Source organism: Oncorhynchus nerka, linkage group LG26 (assembly GCF_034236695.1).
Source record: "Oncorhynchus nerka isolate Pitt River linkage group LG26, Oner_Uvic_2.0, whole genome shotgun sequence".
Classification (NCBI taxonomy): Eukaryota; Metazoa; Chordata; class Actinopteri; order Salmoniformes; family Salmonidae; genus Oncorhynchus; species Oncorhynchus nerka.
The window spans coordinates 33,940,656-33,961,501 of NC_088421.1; the positions used below are offsets into that span (position 1 = coordinate 33,940,656).

The window sequence follows — 20,846 nt, forward strand, 5'->3', positions numbered from 1 at the left end:
TAAATCAGGTTGACTTAAAGGTCATACTTATGCCGGCATCCACAGAGTTTACTGTGAATTTGATTTGAGCGAATGTCAAGGAAATGGTTGACAGTGCAGTGTGCTTGTTGACAATGCACATTTGAATCCAGGCCATTGTTCATGTCAAGCATTTCCACAGAATCAAATTCAAATAATGAAAACATTTCTTTATTATCAAATAGCACATTTTGATCAGACTTGATTTGTTTTATGTACAGTATAAAAAGATAAGTGCTCGTCTTTAAGTGTTGGTCAAACTTCCACTGTCCCCTCCTTCACTATGGCCATGGCCAGGTTACGAGCTAGCGCTAGCCGCAGGAGCTCAATCTTTGTCGTCTCGATGTCCTCATCCTGAAAACGCACAGGGAAACACGTGGATCATCCTCATCAGAATGTTTTTAGTGATTCCATATTCAATATGGTGCAACTGGGCCTTCACGCTTCAGCAAACAGGAAAGGAGGGCTGCTAAACAACAATGACAAATCATGACAAGAGCTTACCAAGAAAAACTTCCAAAAGGACAAATTCGAAGTAGAAAGGAGCTAAAATAAATATCAGATTTTTTTTGAGTGCTCCAACTATTACTTTCTACCTTGAATTAATCCTTTTGGAAAATGTTCTTGGTAAGCCCTTCTCATAATTATATAATACTTGATGTTAATGAAACCAACAGTCACTTTTCTGGAATACAATATTCAAATTAGGTGACAATGGAACTGTGCGATTGGCTAGCTATGAAAAGTCTGTGCTAACCACTCTCTGGAGCAGGGCCAGTTTAGCCCTGGGCTAAAGTTGATGTTAACCCATTTTAGAATGTACAAGTGTGAATAGTCAATTAGCTGTGGGCTAAGGAAGCTCTTAGTGCAGTGTGAACAGTTGCTTAACCCGGGCTACGGAGGCTCTTAGTGCAGTGTGAACAGTTGCTTAACCTGGGCTGAGGAGGCTCTTAGTGCAGTGTGAACAGTTGCTTAACCTGGGCTAAGGAGGCTCTTAGTGCAGTGTGAACAGTTGCTTAAGCTGGGCTAAGGAAGCTCTTAGTGCAGTGTGAACAGTTGCTTAAGCTGGGCTAACGAGGCTCTTAGTGCAGTGTGAACAGTTGCTAACCCCGGGCTAAGCAACTGTAGAGATTAGAGCATATTATAAAACAGTGTATTAGGAGATTGAAAGGGAAACAGACATTAGATAGAGGGTAAGGGGGTGTGTAACCCAGTACCTGCATGGGTCTGTCTGGGGTGGGAACACTCTTCCCTGAGGTCAGCTCCTCCAGACAGAACATCAGCTCATGAGTTTGATCAGCAGAGAAGATCACCTGCAAGAGGACAAGCCCAGAGATTAGCCAACTGACTGCAACAAAAGGCTATTAGCCTAAAGAGGCACCATCTACAAAACTACGAGCATATATTCAGACCTACAGATCTGATAGGAATCAATAAGGTAAGGAGATCTCTTAATTTAAATCTTATTTATTATATAATATAATCTATTTTCTTTAAGATTACAAAGATGTTTCGCAGTTCATATTTAGTTAGTAAACCAAAAAAAGGGAAATTCAATCTATGGAATATGCTACACACTAGGTAAGTAGAAAAAGTTCATTTCAACGTTAAGTCAAGGATGGAAGTTAATGTTGTGGGCCAGTTGACCTCTTTCTGCTCCAGCAGGGGCAGGGCGTCGGTCAGCAGAGTCATCCAGAAGGAATGTGGGGCGATCTTGGCCGTCATCAGGGAGAGGAGGAGCTTGGCGGCATCCGAGAAACGCTTCTCGCCGTACAGCCGATGGAACTCACGGTACTTCCCTGCAGACAACAGGATCACATCCATCAAGGCAAAGCGTAGCAAAAACAGTTTCTCTACAGAAAGCGGTAACGCACATTTCTTATTGGACAAGTTCAGGTAGTCCATCCTGTTTCCTTCCGTAAATGGTGCCTAATGAATATGACCCAGGACAGGAGGGGAACAGAATGAACTAATGGATACAATCACATGATGCTCTCTCATTGGTATCATTGGTTACACAGTATCAATGACATAGTATGGTGTAAAATGTATTTGCCACAGTTTTAAGTATAGAACTGAGAAGTGCACCGAATTCCCAGAAATGATGTGAGAACCATCTATCAGTCACACATGATGCCAGTTGGGACACCCAATATGGTCACTGTAGAATTGTTTAGAAGTAGAATTCTCATTCTACTCGCTACAGCACTGGTAGAACTTGTATGGCCTAAATGTAAATACACCGTGGTTCCACTTGATTGGTCAAGAACAAGATAACATTATATACATCATAGTTCTGCCTTCATGAGTGACTAATTGTAAAGTGAGACATTACACTCACGTTACATTTCCCCAGCTGTAGGTTATCATCAGCTGTTACAACAGCATTAGGCCACAGACTGCAGCCTTATATGGACCACTTTTCTCCTACGTGAGAGAATCATTTAATAGAAAGGCCAAAATATATCATGGGTCTGATCAAGTGTGTGTGTGTGCGCGCATGTGAGTGATATGTGGCTGACTGAATGTCAAGTTAACATGCAAGACCAAGCAGGGCTCTACAGTGCGACCATTTTACTGGCATATGCACCTAAATATTTTGCGGTGCGACCTGGAATTTTTATTGAAGAGCACCAGTGTGCCTAGAAAAACGTACGATTCTAACTTTATTACCTCAAATATATCTAGATTTCTTTGTGTGCACCTATATTTTTCAACTTAGCACACGTGCTCCTTGTAAAACAGGACAGCTTAGAGCCCTGCCAAGGAGTGTTGGCTTGTTTGTGTGTTCACAGTCCTTCATGTCTGTGTATGTACACGTTTGCACTCCATACCTAGAAAAGTAAGCCTGTCACTGAGCAGCATGGCTGGACCCAGGTTGTCAATCAGGTCCAGATCAGAGAAGGTCCCTTTGGCACAGTAGTCCTGGAGAAACCTGAGATACAGACCATAGAGATACATCTATAGACCACAGAGATACAGTATATCTAGGATACAGACCATAGAGATACAGTATATCTAGGATACAGACCATAGAGATACAGTATATCTAGGATACAGACCATAGAGATACAGTATATCTAGGATACAGACCATAGAGATACAGTATATCTAGGATACAGACCATAGAGATACATCTATAGACCAGAGAGACACAGTGTATCTAGGATACATCTATAGACCACAGAGATACAGTATATCTAGGATACAAACCATAGAGATACATATATAGACCAGAGAGACACCGTATATCTAGGATACAGACCATAGAGATACATCTATAGACCAGAGAGACACCGTATATCTAGGATACAGACCATAGAGATACATCTATAGACCAGAGAGACACTGTATATCTAGGATACAGACCATAGAGATACATCTATAGACCAGAGAGACACTGTATATCTAGGATACAGACCATAGAGATACATCTATAGACCACAGAGACACAGTATATCTAGGATACAGACCATAGAGATACATCTATAGACCAGAGAGACACAGTATATCTAGGATACAGACCATAGAGATACATCTATAGACCAGAGAGACACAGTATATCTAGGATACAGACCATAGAGATACATCTATAGACCAGAGAGACACAGTATATCTAGGATACAGACCATAGAGATACATCTATAGACCAGAGAGACACTGTATATCTAGGATACAGACCATAGAGATACATCTATAGACCAGAGAGACACAGTATATCTAGGATACAGACCATAGAGATACATCTATAGACCAGAGAGACACAGTATATCTAGGATACAGACCATAGAGATACATCTATAGACCAGAGAGACACCGTATATCTAGGATACAGACCATAGAGATACATCTATAGACCAGAGAGACACTGTATATCTAGGATACAGACCATAGAGATACATCTATAGACCAGAGAGACACTGTATATCTAGGATACAGACCATAGAGATACATCTATAGACCAGAGAGACACAGTATATCTAGGATACAGACCATAGAGATACATCTATAGACCAGAGAGACACAGTATATCTAGGATACAGACGGGGTTAAACCCACGGAGGGTGGGGAGCGAGAGAGTGAGCAACTACAGGGTGGTCTGGTAGCTAGTGGTGTGGAAGCAGATGTCATGGGGGGGGACATCTTTGCTGCCCTTCTTGAAGTAATTCCAGATCTAACGTGGTGACTCCACTACGTAGCTTTCATCAACCCCCTCATGTTAGATCAGTGGTTACATCAAGGAAAGGAGGAAGGAAGAAGGAATTTTCTAAGTATTGAAAACAGGCCGACGACTGTCCAGCAAATAAAAACAGCATTCCTGAACAGGTCACATGGTCAGGATCAGTAAAACCTCCTGTAGACATACAGCACCTCTCTGATATGAGGGTGGCGAAGGCAGCATCTTTGGCTCTGATGCTCCAGGAGAGAGCAGAGCCCAGTCTGTTGTTCCTCAGGGCCTTCTTGGCCATGATCTTACAGATGCTCCTCACTGCAACACAGAGAGACACATTATAACAGTTAGGGGGTAATATCCACAACAGGCATGACAGAAATCAGGGGGAGTTTGAATGTATTTTCCACGTGTGTTTTTAAGTGTCCATGTTGCGATTGAGGGAGTGAGACAGAATGTGGGTCTCAGTGAGAGCTTCATGCATGAGAGTAAGATGGACAACTGTTTTGGATAAGAGCGCGTGAGTATGCGTGCGTACGTACGTGTATACATCATATCTACCTTGTTCAGTCATCTGCCTCTGCTCACAGACCCTGATCACCTTCAGGGCCTTGCGCTCCGTGTCCAGAGGAACACGCTCTATCTGTAGCTCCAGGTACACACGGCCAAACTCTGGACAGTGGTCAAAGTAGTCCACAGCCAGCTGCCACAGGCTGAGGACCAGAGAGAAATAGCACAGCTTAACCAATCATCCAATAGGAGCAGCACTGGAGCAGGTCAAACAGGGGAAGAGGCCTACACGCGTAGCCGACAAAACTCTAGAAAAGATAACTACTGAACACAGTGGACCTCAGCATGTGTAGTTTTGCAGACGTGACTATATATGTGCCAGTTATCTATTAGAAAAACAGACATGTTGGCACTGGGAGTTATGCATATAGTCCAATCTATTACTAACCAGACTAGTGTGTCTGTCTCACCTGTGATGGGTGAAGAGTCCTGAGGCGTACTCCAGCAGTAGAAACTCTCTCAGGTTGGAGCCAAAACTACATCAACACAGAGAACACATGTTATTATGGTCAACGGTGACGAAGGCTGCCACCGAAACACCTCCGTTTGTTCTGACCTCTGCTGCTAAAAAAACACTTTCATTGAGTGTGGGTTCTTCCTTTATTTCAAGTGTATGCCCTTTGAATCCGGCACCCAAATACTTCCTGTTATCACGAACATTTGAGCTGAGCACGCCAACTTCACTTTCTATGATTCTGATCAATGTTACCATGAGAACAATATTGGCAGTTAATGGCAACCCTTTGTGGGACAGTAGTGTCCTTAACTTACTGTAGGTTGTGAGACTGGAGCAGTTTACAGTGGTCCAGCAGGTCAGTCAGATGCCCCACAAACCACCAGTTGTTGAGAGCAATGCTGGAAAGCACAAATAACATGTCATAAATATCACAACATATGAAACTGAACAGTAGTTTACATGAGTGACAGAGGGGAAATCACATTGTGTGTCTAGCCCCCACATTTATTTCATCTTATCCACATTAACAGTTACTGTTACCTTAGCAACAACACAGCTACTCTCCCTGGGTACTATACCATAGAAATAGAATTCCTTTGGTTTCTGTATTTCTATGGTCGATAGACGCTCCTCCTCACCTGCAATCCTTGATGACCTGGTGGATGTCAAACTCAAAGGCTGCCAGCAGGATGCTGTCCAGGGGCTCTGGGACACTCCTCGTGTCCAGGAACATGTGCATGCTAGACTGGAACACACACACATAGGACAGGACACTTACTCATAGTGTTGTGGTAAGTCCCAGGGCATACTAGTGCAACTCTGTATCATGTATAGTGTAGTAGTAAGTACCTGTGCGTAGTAGTGCAGCTCTGTGGGCTTGACAGTGGGGTGAGAGAACAGCAGTCTGGTGACCAGGAAGTGATACCAGGTACTCAGCAGCTCCTTGTACTCCAGGAGAACATCCTCATCACCAACCAGGATCTACATGGATAATTAGGAGGGTATGGATAATCCATGGATGGATACTTATTTAGGAAGGTATGGATAAACCATGGATGGTCCACCTGACTGTGCTGCTGCTCCAGTTTCAACTGTTCTGCCGTATTATTATTCGACCATGCTGGTCATTTATGAACATTTGAACATCTTGGCCATGTTCTGTTATAATCTCCACCCGGTACAACCAGAAGAGGACTGGCCACCCCACATAGCCTGGTTCCTCTCTAGGTTTCTTCCTAGGTTTTGGCCTTTCTAGGGAGTTTTTCCTAGCCACCGTGCTTCTACACCTGCATTGCTTGCTGTTTGGGGTTTTAGGTTGGGTTTCTGTACAGCACTTTGAGATATCAGCTGATGTACGAAGGGCTATATAAATACATTTGATTTTGATGGATACTTATTTAGGAGGGTATGGATAAACCATGGATGTATACTTATTTAGGAGGGTATGGATAATCCATGGATGGATACTTATTTCGGAGGGTATGGATAAACCATGGACGGCTACTTATTTAGGAGGGTATGGATAATCCATGGACGGATACTTATTTAGGAGGGTATGGATAATCCATGGACGGATACTTATTTAGGAGGGTATGGATAATCCATGGATGGATACTTATTTAGGAGGGTATGGATAAATCATGGATGGATACTTATTTAGGAGGGTATGGATAATCCATGGATGGATGAATGTATCAACAGGTGGAACATATGGATAGTAGTTGGAAGAGACAGACAGCACCAACAAGAGATTATTTTAGCTCCTAAACAGTTCACGCTCACACAGATGCAGGTACAGAGCCAATGGACTCTACATGTACAGAGAGAGTTACTTTTGGCTAAGGTATACATTGTATACTACAGGTAGCTACACTGACGACAAAACATTTAGCTCTTTATATGACAGACTGACCAGGTGAAAGCTATGATCCCTTATTGAGGTCACCTGGTTTGCCAGCAGCATACCACCCTGCACACCACTGCTGGCTTGCTTCTGAAGCTAAGCAGGGTTGGTCCTGGTCAGTTCATGGATGGGAGACCAGATGCTGCTGGAAGTGGTGTTGGAGGGCCAGTAGGAGGCACTCTTTCCTGTGGTATAAAAAAATATCCCAATGCCCCAGGGCAGCGATTGGGGACACTGCCCTGTGTAGGGTGCCGTCTTTCGGATGGGACGTTAAACGGGTGTCCTTACTCTCTGAGGTCATTAAAGATCCCATGGCACTTATCGTAAGAGTAGTCGTGTTAACCCCGGTGTCCTGGCTAAATTCCCAACCTGGCCCTCAAAAAACCATCACGGTCACCTAATAATCCCCAGTTTACAATTGGCTCATTCATCCCCCTCCTCTCCCCTGTAACTATTCCCCAGGTCGTTGCTGTAAATGAGAACGTGTTCTCAGTCAACTTACCTGGTAAAATAACGGATAAATAAAAAAACCTTCAATCAGTGTAGATGAAGGGGAGGAGAGGTTAAAGAAGGATTTTTAAGCCTTGAAACAATTGAAACATGGATTGTGTATATGTGCCATTCAGAGGGTGAATGGGCAAGACAAAACATTTAAGTGACTTTGAACAGGGTATGGTAGTAGGTGCCAGGCGCACTTTGAGTGTGTCAAGAACTGCAACGCTGCTGAGTTTCACGCTCAACAGTTTCCTGTGTGTCAAGAATGGTCCACCACCCAAAGAACATCATGACAACTTGACAACTGTGGGAAGCATTGGAGTCAACATGGGCCAGCATCGCTGTGGAATGTTTGACACCTTGTAGAGTCTATGCCCCCATGAATTTAGACTGTTCTGAGGGCAAAAGGGGGTGCAACTCAATATTATGACAGTGTTCCTAATGTTTTGTACACTCAGTGTGTACCTGTCACCACACAGATGCAGGTAAAGTGTGCCAGGGCAGGTATTGGGCAGTTCCACTGACCTTACAGATGTCCTCCAGGTGGCGGTTGCTGGCAAAGGACTGGTCCTGGAGACAGTGGTCCACCTCCTCGCGCCAGTGTCTCCACTTTACATCAAACTCGGTCAGGGTCTGAGTCTCACCAGGCTACAGTAAGATGTCATAGAGGAGAGAGCGCTAGAGTTACAACCATAGAGATACATATAATATAAGTCTTCTACTTGATTCTGTGGTTAAAACTGGGTGCTGTTCAGGAGGTTGAAACGTTCAGATAGTGCATTTCTATGTACATTGAAGATGGGCATCTTCATGAGCAGGTTGTCCAGCAGCTTGAACATGACCCTGGCTGCAGGCTGCAAAGCTGCCTGTTTCACCAGAACCTGCCTGGCCTCGTCCATCCGGCCCTGCAGCACGTAGCTGATCACCTGGAGACACAGAGGGGGGTTCAATAGGGGACAAAGAATATCTGCATACAGACTAGTGCACAAATAAACATGAATAGCAGATTACACAGACATAAGTTAAAGGAGTTCAACTGGGCAAAGAAAGTCTGCACAGATAAAATACATAGTATATCAACGAGTTTATTTAAACCACATTGGAAGTAATCATGGAGAACCATTTAAAAAGGCAAATTCACTGGAGGTCTTGAGGATCCATTAAATTAGTTTTGATCAAACAGGGCTCTAAGCTGACAGTTTATTTTTTAGAAGGAGCACATGTGCTCGTAAATTGAAAAATGTAGGAGCACAATGAAAGTATTTGAGCAAGTGTTTTTATGATAAGAAATTAATAACAGTTTAAGAATAAAAGTTTGTTGGAGTGTTCCATACTCAATCAATTACAATGTACTAGAGGTAGACCGATGAATCGGAATGGCCGATTAATTAGGGCTGATTTCAAGTTTTCATAACAATCGGAAATTGGTATTTTTGGACTATTTTTTTTACACTTTTATTTAATCTTTATTTAACTAGGCAAGTCAGTTAAGAACACATTCTTATTTTCAATGATGGCCTAGGAACAGTGTTCAGGGGCAGAACGACATATTTTCACCTTGTCAGCTCGGGGATCCAATCTTGCAACCTTACAGTTAACTAGTCCAACGCTATAACCACCTGCCTCTCGTTGCACTCCACACGGAGACGGCATGTTACGCAAATGCAGTAAACCAAGGTAAGTTGCTAACTAGCATTAAACTTATCTTATAAAAACAATCAATCATAATCACTAGTTAACTACACATGGTTGATGATATTACTAGATATTATCTAGCGTGTCCTGCATTGCATATAATCTGACTGAGCATACAAGCATACAAGTATGACTGAGCGGTGGTAGGCAGAAGCAGGCGTGCGTAAACATTCATTCAAACAGCACTTTCGTGCATTTTGCCAGCAGCTCTTCGTTGTGTGTAAAGCATTGCGCTGTTTATGAATGACTTCAAGCCTATCAACTCCCTAGATGAGGCTGGTGTAACCGAAGTGAAATGGCTAGCTAGTTAGTGCGCTCTAATAGCGTTTCAAACGTCACTCGCTCTGAGCCTGTGCTTGTTTCCCTTGCTCTGCATGGGTAACGCGGCTTCGAGGGTGGCTGTTGTCGTTGTGTTCCTGGTTCGAGCCCAGGGAGGAGCGAGTAGAGGGACGAAAGCTATACTGTTAGACTGGTAATACTAAAGTTCCTAAGAACATCCAATAGTCAAAGGTTAATGAAATACAAATGGTATAGAGGGAAATAGTCCTATAATAACGACAACCTAAAACTTTTTAACTTGGAATATTGAAGACTCATGTTAAAAGGAACCACCAGCTTTCATATGTTCTCATGTTCTGAGCAAGGAACTTAAACATTAGCTTTCTCACTTAATTTCTTCTCCAACACTTAATTTTGCATTATTTAAACCAAATTGAACATGTTTCATTATTTATTTGAGGCTAAATTGATTTTATCGATGCATTATATTAAGTTAATATAAGTGTTCATTCAGTATTGTTGTAATTGTCATTATTACAAAAAAATATATATATATATAAAAAGTATAATTATTGGTCCTCCAATAATCGGTATCGAAAAATCATAATCGGTCGACCTCTACAATGTACCGTCCAATACGAGTCATTTAGGCGAGACAATGTTCAGCTGCCCCGTTGAGTTCCACGACATCTCTTTGCTAGCAGTTGAGCAAGCTCAAACTAACATTGAAAAACCACATAGCATGTGAACAAAACAATGTAAATAGCCAAGAAATATGAGAAGAAAGTCACACTTTAGTAGACTTTCTGGTGACGCACAGCGATTCAATGATAAAGGCGAATCTGACCATCACTCCTGTTTGAGACAAAACTGCGACTCGTCAGTGAAGAGCACTTTTTGCCAGTCCTGTCTGGTCCAGCGACGGTGGGTTTGTGCCCACAGGCGACATTGTTGCCGGTGATGTCTGGTGAGGACCTGCCTTACAACAGGCCTACAAGCCCTCAGTCCAGCCTCTTTCAGCCTACTGTGAACAGTCTGAGCACTAATGGAGGGATTGTGCATTCCTGGTGTAACTCGGGCAGTTGTTGTTGCCATCCTGTACCTGTCCGCAGGTGTGATGTTCGGATGTACCAATCCTGTGCAGGTGTTGTTACACGTGGTCTGCCACGGCGAGGACGATCCTCAGTCCGTCCTGTCTCCCTGTAGCGCTGTCTTAGGCATCTCACTGTATGGACATTGCAATTTATTGCCCTGGCCACATCTGCAGTCCTCATGCCTCCTTGCAGCATGCCTAAGGCACGTTCACACAGATGAGCAGGGACCCTGGGCATCTTTCTTTTGGTGTTTTTCAGAGTCAGTAGAAAGGCATCTTTAGTGTCCTAAGCTTTCATAACTGTGACCTTAATTGCCTACCGTCTGTAAGCTGTTAGTGTTTTAACGAACATTCCACAGGTGCATGTTCATTAATTGTTTATGGTTCATTGAACAAGCATGGGAAACAGAGATAAACCCTTTACAATTAAGATCTGTGAAGTTATTTGGATTTTTACGAATTATCTTTGAAAGACAGGGTCCTTTTTGCTGAGTTTATATGGTATTTGTAGTGCTGTGTGTGATTAGCTACCAGCTATGAAACTAAAACATCAGGTTTACTTTGAAAATAGCTACGGCAGCATTTTTTGTGTTACTATGAATCACATGCTCGCTCATACATTACTTTTTCAGTTCGCACACATCTATTTTTAGGCACATATTTGAGTAAAATGGTCACGCTGTAGAGCCAAATATCGGTCTGACGTATGTACGCACTGTGCCAATAGCGTTTTAAAAATGCAGAGAGAGACAGGAGAGGGGTGTATGTGTACGTACCACGTCCCAGTAGGCCTGGTGCTCTGCGGGGCTCTCACTCGCCAGCACCTCCCTGGCCTTCTCATCCACGTCAGCCTTGTGCAGCCTCACCCAGTCGAGCAGGTGGAGCACCAGGGAGCCAGCTAGAGGGTCACATACAAAAAACAGGGTGCAGAAAATATTAAAGTTCTGTTCACACCATAGAGATAGATGACTCATCATGGATATAACCCCTTTAAGCGTGGACAATGAGAGCTTCCACCATTTTAAAGTTGTCAACTGGGTGGGGATTTATACGAGTTTTGGACAGTTAGCTTTCAGAAATCAGCATTTTCAAAACTCAGACCATAAAAAAATCTGCATTTTTAACCATTTAACCTGCGTTTCATATTGAAAGTCAACCGTGCTTTTTGGCTTCACTAGAGTGATCAGGGGCTTGCAACTATTGTTTCTTTACACAAAATACATTAGTGCAAAATCGTTTTCATCAGCTGACAAGAGGTGCAACGCTATTTGGCTAACAGCCAGACATAAGTAAATTAGCCTACAATAAAAAATGTATTTTTGCAAAGACAATGCATGGCCATCATATTTCTAATGTTTTGCTTGACGTTAATACTGCATTTTAACTTGCTACTGGAGAAAAACTTAACTGGAAGAAAGTACCAGAGAAAAGTAGCCTACACATCAGCCAGGGCACTGATGATCCAATGACATGAGCAAATATATTTCATCCAAGTGGAGAAGTGGAACTGAAGCACAAAATGTGTATGATCATGATTATTTGAAGCCTAGCAGAATTTACAATAAGAAGCATTTTAGATCTGTGTGAAAAATGCAGAATCCTACATTAACGCGACCCCTGTGGGAGCAATCGGCCAATGAAAAATAAGAAAATGGATTACGTTAAAATGGAGATAGCCTCAATGGTGCTGCCCATGCTATCACAGACACTGTAATGGCACAGATACAAAGATGAGTCTTCTATCTAGCTCTATGGTTCACACCTAGATGATGCTTGTGTGTCCAAAGCAACATCAAGGTTGACACACAAAATATAAACTCTACCTGGAGCTGCATCGATGAACAACACTTCACAAAGATTCCAGATCAGCTCTACTGCCAGCAGGATTGACACCTATCATAAGAGAAGAGTGTTGCCAAGGGAATCATTATGATACACTAAAACAGTCTGAGTTGTATAACATTACAAAGATGTTCATCTTCATCATTGATGCAAGATCATTTTCTCACGTTTGCTGATTCAATGTTATATTACTTTGGTTATGTTCCCTTGACATAAGGTTAAGTGGTTAGTCGAACTGAATAGGCACAGACAGGTACTCTACCTGATTTCCATACTGTGTAGCCAATGCTGCATCTTGTGTAGAAACTGCAAAGTGAGGAAATAGCATGTTACTTAAGTCTGTCTATGAACTGCATTGATAAACATATGATTGTTGAAATGTTGCCATACTATACCTGCGACTTGCTGGAGTTCCTCCATGCATGCTCGAATCACAGACCTGTAGTTCTTGCTAATACTGACGAACCTGAATAAATAAGTGAAATTGATAAACGAGCACACCCATTACAATGCAAAACATTTAGATTACTGTGAGATTAAGTCACACACAACACCACTGTTTGGTTATATTTAGAACCAGGAGTTTTTCCTGACCTCATGACAAAGGAAAACTCAGAGCCCTAGTTTGAATTACAAGAGAAAGTAGTCTATCCCATCCTTACTGGGGTTTCTTGTTCTTGCTGGGCAGATCCTCTCTGATCCTCTGCAGACCAACAAAGATGTGATGGGACTCATTGAAGAGTTTACGCAAAATAGGGGAATAGATGTCCTCATCTTTCCTGACCTCGTGGACAAAGGGACAACCCCCTGCAGATCCACCTGAAGAGACGCACAGGGAGAGTGGGTTAGAGAGGAGGATGCTTTGTACTTTGACATGATTGGAGTCATGACTTTCCTACCAAGTTATACATTCAACTCTCCTATCTACCTGATGCTTTGTAAATGGTCTCATAAACCAGGATATCTCCAGGACCCCACACAAATCCCAAGTGTTTTTGGTTGCTGTCGAACCCAGGGATAGGCTGAAAGAGAGAAACGTCTCGTTAGTTTATTTATGTGGACATAGCTAGGTGATTAACCGTCTAGACATTATTCTGCCTTGCTGCCAGTATCTTTCAACCCACTGAAACGAGTCATCACAAATGACAAATAAACATTGTGCAGTGCTGCCAGTATTATTGTGGACACTTGAGCTCAGAGACGTTTGAATGAAGTGTCAGCTTGTTAGCGAACTAACGTTAGCAAGTTGCATAGCCTGCCCTGGACACATTTTGATTCCACAACAACAGAGCACGAGCGGTACTTACAGTAGTTGTTGGCTCCACATCTACTTCCTCCATCACCACCCAATTTAATCAAATCAATAAGGTGAATCAATAAATATAACTTAATCCACGAGCGATACAAATACTGACATTTCAAATAATATAATACAGAAATTAGGCGCTTCAACCATTCAGCTGAAGGACCCCAAAGCGTGCGTATGTCTGATGTCATAGGAATTCTGTGTCGTGCCTGACTAGAAATGCAAGCTTGCACTAAATGGGACACAATTACTCAGTTGTCAATTTGACAAGTAATGTCACCATGAGAATATATTATTCCAATGAATAAAATCAACTTATACCAATATCTACCAATTATAATGTTTTGGTACTAATTTGCTCAAAGTGGGAAGAACTAATGGCCACCAGATGCAAACAGTTATCTATTTACCCTAATGTGCAGATTTTAGTCATAATTAATTGTCGAATGAAATGCTCCTCATAACATTTAGGCTATTTTCAATGGCATAATAGGGAAATATGGCATTTTTACAATGTTGCACCATTCTGGACTTTATCAACATCCATCCAATACTGTGTGGGCAACATTAGTTTCTTGCTGGATCATGTCTATTTTGGTACAAGTACTGTACAACCAAATATTTCATTGTTCCATCTGTGGTACAACTGCATAATTTGTTGGCTGAATGTTATGGTCTATAAAAACAAGATGGCTACTGAGGATCAGTCCTCTCTTCCATGACAAAATTCCAGAATGGTTTAAATTCCCAAACATTGACCTTTCAGTACACTTCCTTAAATAACCTGATTTTTATTGCGCAAATGTACAGCAATGGCACGGTTAACATCAAAGCATTAGGACGTTTTCGGTGAATATTTTCATAAAACAAAACAAAAGGGAACGTGTTATAAATGCGCGTGCACGTGTTACAGAAACGCGCATTACGACATTCCCGCCCTCTGCCAGAGCTCAACATCTTACCCTGTGACCAAGGTTGGCCAATGAATGTGAAGTACAGGGCACGAGCATGTGTTTGTGATCGCGCACGCAAGGCCGGTATTTTAATCGGGAGCGGGTACGTGCGCGTACACGTCTATTCGTTGTGTGGCGGCGTAGAGAAGCGCAAATAGAGTAACCATGGCTGACGAGAAACCTAAGGTGAGTTGCTTTATCTTACATCTCATCACATTTTTTTTTACATACATAACTCAAATAGAACTAAGGAAAAATGTACATGTAATATTTCCTTACTTGAGATCTTAGTAGACTCAAGTTTTGAAAATGCAAGTACTCCATTGGAGACACCGGAAGACCTGTGCACGCGCCTGCATGGGCGCGTGGCTTGCTGCTTGAATCGCAGCCAACTAGCGTTTGCTAGCTGAACATGACAGTAAGCAATGCATGCACTCTCTTCAGTTCTTAATCTTGTGTATTTGCAAATGTAATCTGACAAACTCAGTTCAGATCCAAGTGGTTGTATCAGTCATCACTTTGTCAATTTCTTCAGTTACAAACTTGTTACATTCATTCATGGCTACAGCAAGGGTCCCTCTCATCTGCTTATGGAGCCAGCTATCACAGAATGTTACAAATGAGTGAAAGGGTGTGACTGAGACAGTGTTAAAAACCATGTTTTACTCCTATGTGTTTTCATGTGTAAAAGTATGATCAATATTTTGAAATGCATCAATGTGTGTGTGTGTGTGTGTGTGTGTGTGTGTGTGTGTGTGTGTGTGTGTGTTGACCAATGATCAGATGTTTGACACATACATGTTTAATATGTGTCCTCATTTGGATGAATTCCAGAATGTGTAAAGCACCTATCCTGTAGTCAAGCATGATAAATTCCACTCTGTAGACTAAACATTGTTCAAAAACACTTCTTGTCTCATTACATTGCCACAGCGCCATGACTTTTAGAACAAGTAAATAATAGTCAAGACAGATTAACTTGCATGTCACTGCTGAGCTATCCAAGGCCCTTGTAAGTGTTCTATAAAACTTTAAATATTTGGTCTATTTTCACTGTTCAGAAACTGCTTATATTCAGACAGTACACTGCTGACAAATACTCTGTGTAAATGTTTCTGCTGGCCTAAAATCAATGATGGTCATATCAAGGTTGCCATTAGCCTGGGACCTGACTGATAATTTGCTTTGCATCAACTGTATCAGCCAAGCAACATTTGTATCTGATCGTCCCAGGCAAGGTTAACATTAGCTGCTTTTATCAACGCTAGTATTCACACACTACTATTCACACACTAGTATTCACACACTAGTATTCACACAGTAGCGTTACTAGGAATTACCTTGCAAAAAAATGGAATAGTCTGCAAGAATACAGAAGTTAAATAAAATTCAATTTCAACTTACTCTGTTGATTGTCTGTAGGGCTGGTCTTTATGCAGAGGGGACATTGAGGAAAAAACATCTAATAGAACATTCAGAATTTCCAAACGTGGGTCTATTGTAGACCCAATTACTCTCCCCTTACCTCGTGTCAAAATAAAAGTCCTGCACGGCCCCATACCAGCACAAAAGATAGCAAGAACTTTTATTTTGACATGAGGTAAGCAGAGAGGAACTGACCTCGCTGAGGAACTGCATGGGTCGACAACAGATCCACGTTTGGAAAGTGTTTAATTATACGTTCCATTAGATGTTTGTTTTTAACATAAGGTCGAAGCCTACAGACAATCGGCAGAGTAAGATGAAGTTAATTTTATTTAACTTCTGGCTTTTGGCGGACTATTCTGTTTTTTGCAAGCTAATTCCCATCAACCCTAGTGTGTAAATACTAGCGTTTCTAAAAGCAGCTAGGTTACCTTATATTGTATTCAGTGTTTGTCTATATGAGCTAGCCATGTTTAAAGCTGCAATATGTCACTTTTTGGGTGACCTGACAAAATTCACATAGAAATGTGAGTTATAGATATGTCATTCTCATTGAAAGCAAGTCTAAGAAGTGTTAAATCTGTTATGTGTGCTATTTCTATGCTTCCCATTCTTCAGTTTAGTTTTTAGTCTTTTACTTTTTTACTTTTGTACACCAGCTTCAAACAACTGAAAATACTATATTTTTGGTTATGGAAAAGATATTTCACAGCGGTTTAAATGGTATAATAATTCTCTACACTATTCTTGCTTTTGTTGTCACTTAAACTGAAATTAGGTGGACTATTCGACTTTTAACATTCTTGATTATTTGTCACATGTAATAGTGGGTATCATGGTAATTCTAGACATTACATTTATACAGTATCTGCGTTTCATCTCACTGAATACACCCCCAATGTTTGTTGTGTCCATCAGGAGGGAGTGAAAACAGAAAACAACGACCACATAAACCTGAAGGTGGCGGGACAGGATGGGTCGGTAGTGCAGTTCAAGATCAAGAGACACACGCCGCTCAGCAAACTCATGAAGGCGTACTGTGAGAGACAGGTGAGTCTGACATGGCAACCATGATGATGCCACTGAGTGCACAACATCAGCAGCGGTATCAGAGGGAAAGGTTGAGCTACTACCATATTGGTTATACCTATCAAGTCCTTTTGAATCTGCATAATGTGCCGAGGGGGTAGAGGTGGTTTCTGGACAGAGGCCAAGCCATAAGCAACTAGCAGCACCTCTACCCTATACATAGGGCCAGGGCCAGTATTCATAAAGTGTCTCAGAGTGGGAGTGCTGATCAAGGATCAGGTCCCGCTCTGTCCATGTCATTTATTCATTGTGATCTAAACGGGCCAAGTCAAAAGTGGTCCTATGTCATCATTCTCCTCCAGAGAGGAAGAGGAATGATTCATATTCCTGCACAATGTCTATTTACAATTTATTATCGCACACTGTATTGCACAATTCCCTGGCACATTTGTAAATATCCTACTTCAATTCGTTTGAGTGCCTCCTTGTATCTTAGTAACATTTTAATCCTCGTTCTTATTTATTGAGTTTTCTTTTTTAGTAGTCTTTTATTTACTTAATTACTTTCCTGTTGTCGAGAGGTGAACCTGTAATTAAGCATGTATTTGCACTGTGTACTCCACGTACGTCATGTGTAAAGGTATATGACTAATAAACTTGAACTCTGAGATGCTTAATGACTATGGGCCCACAAACCTTTCCCTAATGACCTGACCTGAAAAAAGTCCTGACCCTAACTATGGGAATACAGGGGTTGATGAAAGATGACAGCTCATATTATCCATTGAGGACAAGGAAACTCATTGAAGAGAGAACAATACATGCACCCTTTTATACACTTGTATCTCTTTGATCTGTTCACTGTCAGATGTAGTCTACATTGTCTGTGACAGGAGACGAGCGCTATGGGCTGTGTTGTCTTCATCATATTATCATCTTCCTTTTCATCGTCCTCATTATTCCAGTGTCCAGCTCTATGTGTGGTTAAGACCGTTGGGCCAGTAACTGGAAGGTCGCTGGTTCGAATCCCCGGGCTGAATAGGTGAAATATATTTTTGGTGTCTTTGAGCAAGGCTCTTAACCCTAATTGCTCCTGTAAGTCGCTCTGGATAAAAGCGTCTGCTAAATGACTAAAATGTAATTTAGTAATGACTCTGTACTGTCCACTCTTCTGATTTTAGTTCTTGAAACACTTTGTATTTGGTCAAATACCCTTTATTTTAATATGCACCAAATGTACTTGTCATATTCAATGCAATGTGCATTAGTAAGGCTTAAGCTTAACTTGCCTATCTCTCTGGCTGTAGGCTGATTAGTAAATACTAAGCCTTACTGCTGGATCATTATGGCCAATCTGATCTGTGCTATTTATGAGCTTACAGGCTAATTGAGGGGATTTACACTGCATTACCTAATAAGTACTTTTAAAATAGGGTTCTTGGCTTTGGATTCTCCCAACATATCAAAGGTATTTTTGTTCTCTTCCCTTGTGTACTTGGAGCTGTTCTGTTCTACATGTCTTTTTGAATTATTGTGTTCATGCTGCTTGCACTGGCAAGTACAGAGATGTAGAGATGGAGGCAGAGATGTAGCAACTGAGCCTTTGCTCTCTAGTGCTAGGCCTGTCTTATCCAGGCTTGCCCAGGCCTAATCTCAATGCTGTGTGTGCTTGTGTGCGTGCCCACCCATAATGGATCTTGTGTGTCTCTTTAGACCAGTGAAGTCATGGAAGTAGGCCAGGCTCTACAGGCTTTGTTGAGTAGAAGCCACTTCCCTCCCTATCCTGTTGTTTCTTCCTTTATCTGATAAAAATGATGTCGGCCAACGTGGATATGGAGTGGCAATATAGTAACGCCCTTCCCTATCTCCTTATCCCTTCCTTTCTGCAGTGTTTTCATTCACAAAGTAGAGAAGCGACAGGAGTTTTTAAAGGAATGGCTAACCTTGCTTCCTCAGTGCCGTACACTATTAATGGATTGCTTGGCAAGGGTTGGGAAAACGTTGTTTTCTTTGGACATTTTACTTGGAGAGATTGTTTTGTGCCAGACAGTTTAATGGAATTTAGTATCTGTGTGTCTGTGTCTGTAGGGGTTGACAATTAGGCAAATCCGGTTCCGGTTCGATGGACAGCCTATAAACGAGACAGACACACCTGCACAGGTAATCCTGGAGTCTCATGGGAGGAACTGATTTGTTACATCAATTCACTCTATTTCGCTTGAACAACACCATTCCAGCAATAATACATTAGACGTTCCTCCCTGTTTTGAGAATACCAATGAACATTTGTGCATGTCAAAAGAATGTTAAATGCAAAATGTCTTCTAACGAAAGTTTTCCATTCACGGCTAATTTATGTACATTTTTGTCATGAATGCCATGTCATCTAATGAAATCGGGTTTTATATCAAATTGACTTAATTTCCTTCCTTTTTCCTGACAGTTGGAAATGGAGGATGAAGATACGATCGACGTTTTCCAGCAACAGACAGGAGGCCTCTACTAGCATGTCAAGTACTCCCCCACATCTTCCTCCACCCCCCAGACGGCTGCTTTGCAGCTTGTCCCATTTTCCACCACAGAACCAATACCATGCGGAAGACGTCCTGCTCACAGTTATACATAACTGTTGATGTATAGTGTTTTCATTCTTGCCTTTGTTTCCTTCCTGTTTTGTACATAAACAACCTCCGCTAAAACAACTCAGATTTGAGTAACATTCATACAAGGTGTGCTGCGAATAAACGCAACAAGATCCAGCTCTTAAAAAGTCCATTGTTTTGGTGACTTGTTGGTTCACTTATTCAGAGATCAAGAAAAGCTATTTTCCACCCATTGACTGTTTGAGAATAAGACTGGTTTGTTATTCAACTTAATTTTCTGTTGTCGGTTTCAGAAAATTGGTTTTATATCTTTTTTATATAGTAGTGGTTGTGTAGAATGAAACATGTCTTGAACATAGTTTGACTAGGCCATGCTTGTAATAAGGAAACCCTGAAGAGATGTTTTAGTCCAGGTAAACATCTGTATTGTCTCATAAATGTCTTGTTAAAATAAAGTTATTCTCTCTTTTTAACCAAACTCAATTTATTTTGTCTCTGTTTCGTGGGTGACTGGGTCATTAAAACTGGTGAAAATATTTGTAATCATTCATTTTAAGAGTGCGTCCTTGTGCGTACAACAGCTCATGCTCACCAATCCCCCTTTTCAGTATGAAAACATAATTATGGAGATTTTATCAGCGAAAAACCAACACAGTGATTGAACTGTAAAGCTTGATGATCTCCACTGACTGTATAAAATACAACGTAGCAATGTTGGCACTGTCAGTGTAAAGAGTCACTCAAAATGGGGAGAGAGGATGTTAGGACAGTGGGACTATTGTATGAAGACAAGCCAAACAAGTATAGTAACTCTTGAGTAACATTGTGTCCATACTCATCATCATTGGATAACATATTGATACTGTAAAGATACTGACAACATTTTTATCTAAATCAAGAACTAATATAAGATACAGAATGGGAATGAAACGGGTAGTAAAATAGCACTTAATGTGATTTAAGGTGACTTTTTGAGACAATTGCTTCGCACAGGGGGGAGAATGTTG

At 41.5% G+C, this 20,846-nt stretch overlaps 2 protein-coding genes across 2 annotated transcripts; one reads left to right on the top strand and one right to left on the bottom strand.

Annotated features, from left to right (window-relative positions):
- Nucleotides 1–167: 167 nt before the first annotated feature.
- On the bottom strand, nucleotides 168–14,012 carry nup85 (nucleoporin 85). The gene is made up of 19 exons (XM_065010483.1): nucleotides 13,831–14,012; nucleotides 13,452–13,545; nucleotides 13,186–13,342; nucleotides 12,919–12,989; nucleotides 12,786–12,829; nucleotides 12,505–12,574; nucleotides 11,458–11,579; nucleotides 8,406–8,540; nucleotides 8,140–8,262; nucleotides 6,066–6,197; nucleotides 5,855–5,961; nucleotides 5,531–5,614; nucleotides 5,170–5,235; nucleotides 4,751–4,902; nucleotides 4,390–4,507; nucleotides 2,853–2,953; nucleotides 1,666–1,817; nucleotides 1,236–1,331; nucleotides 168–372 (listed from the first exon to the last, which is right to left on the bottom strand). Exons 1-19 carry the CDS (start codon nucleotides 13,861–13,863, stop codon nucleotides 274–276), a joined length of 1,956 nt encoding a protein of 651 aa, XP_064866555.1. The 5' UTR covers nucleotides 13,864–14,012; the 3' UTR covers nucleotides 168–273.
- Nucleotides 14,013–14,863: 851 nt separating this feature from the next.
- Nucleotides 14,864–20,317, top strand: sumo2b (small ubiquitin like modifier 2b). The gene is made up of 4 exons (XM_065010489.1): nucleotides 14,864–14,968; nucleotides 17,126–17,257; nucleotides 19,325–19,396; nucleotides 19,680–20,317. Exons 1-4 carry the CDS (start codon nucleotides 14,948–14,950, stop codon nucleotides 19,740–19,742), a joined length of 288 nt encoding a protein of 95 aa, XP_064866561.1. The 5' UTR covers nucleotides 14,864–14,947; the 3' UTR covers nucleotides 19,743–20,317.
- Nucleotides 20,318–20,846: the final 529 nt, after the last annotated feature.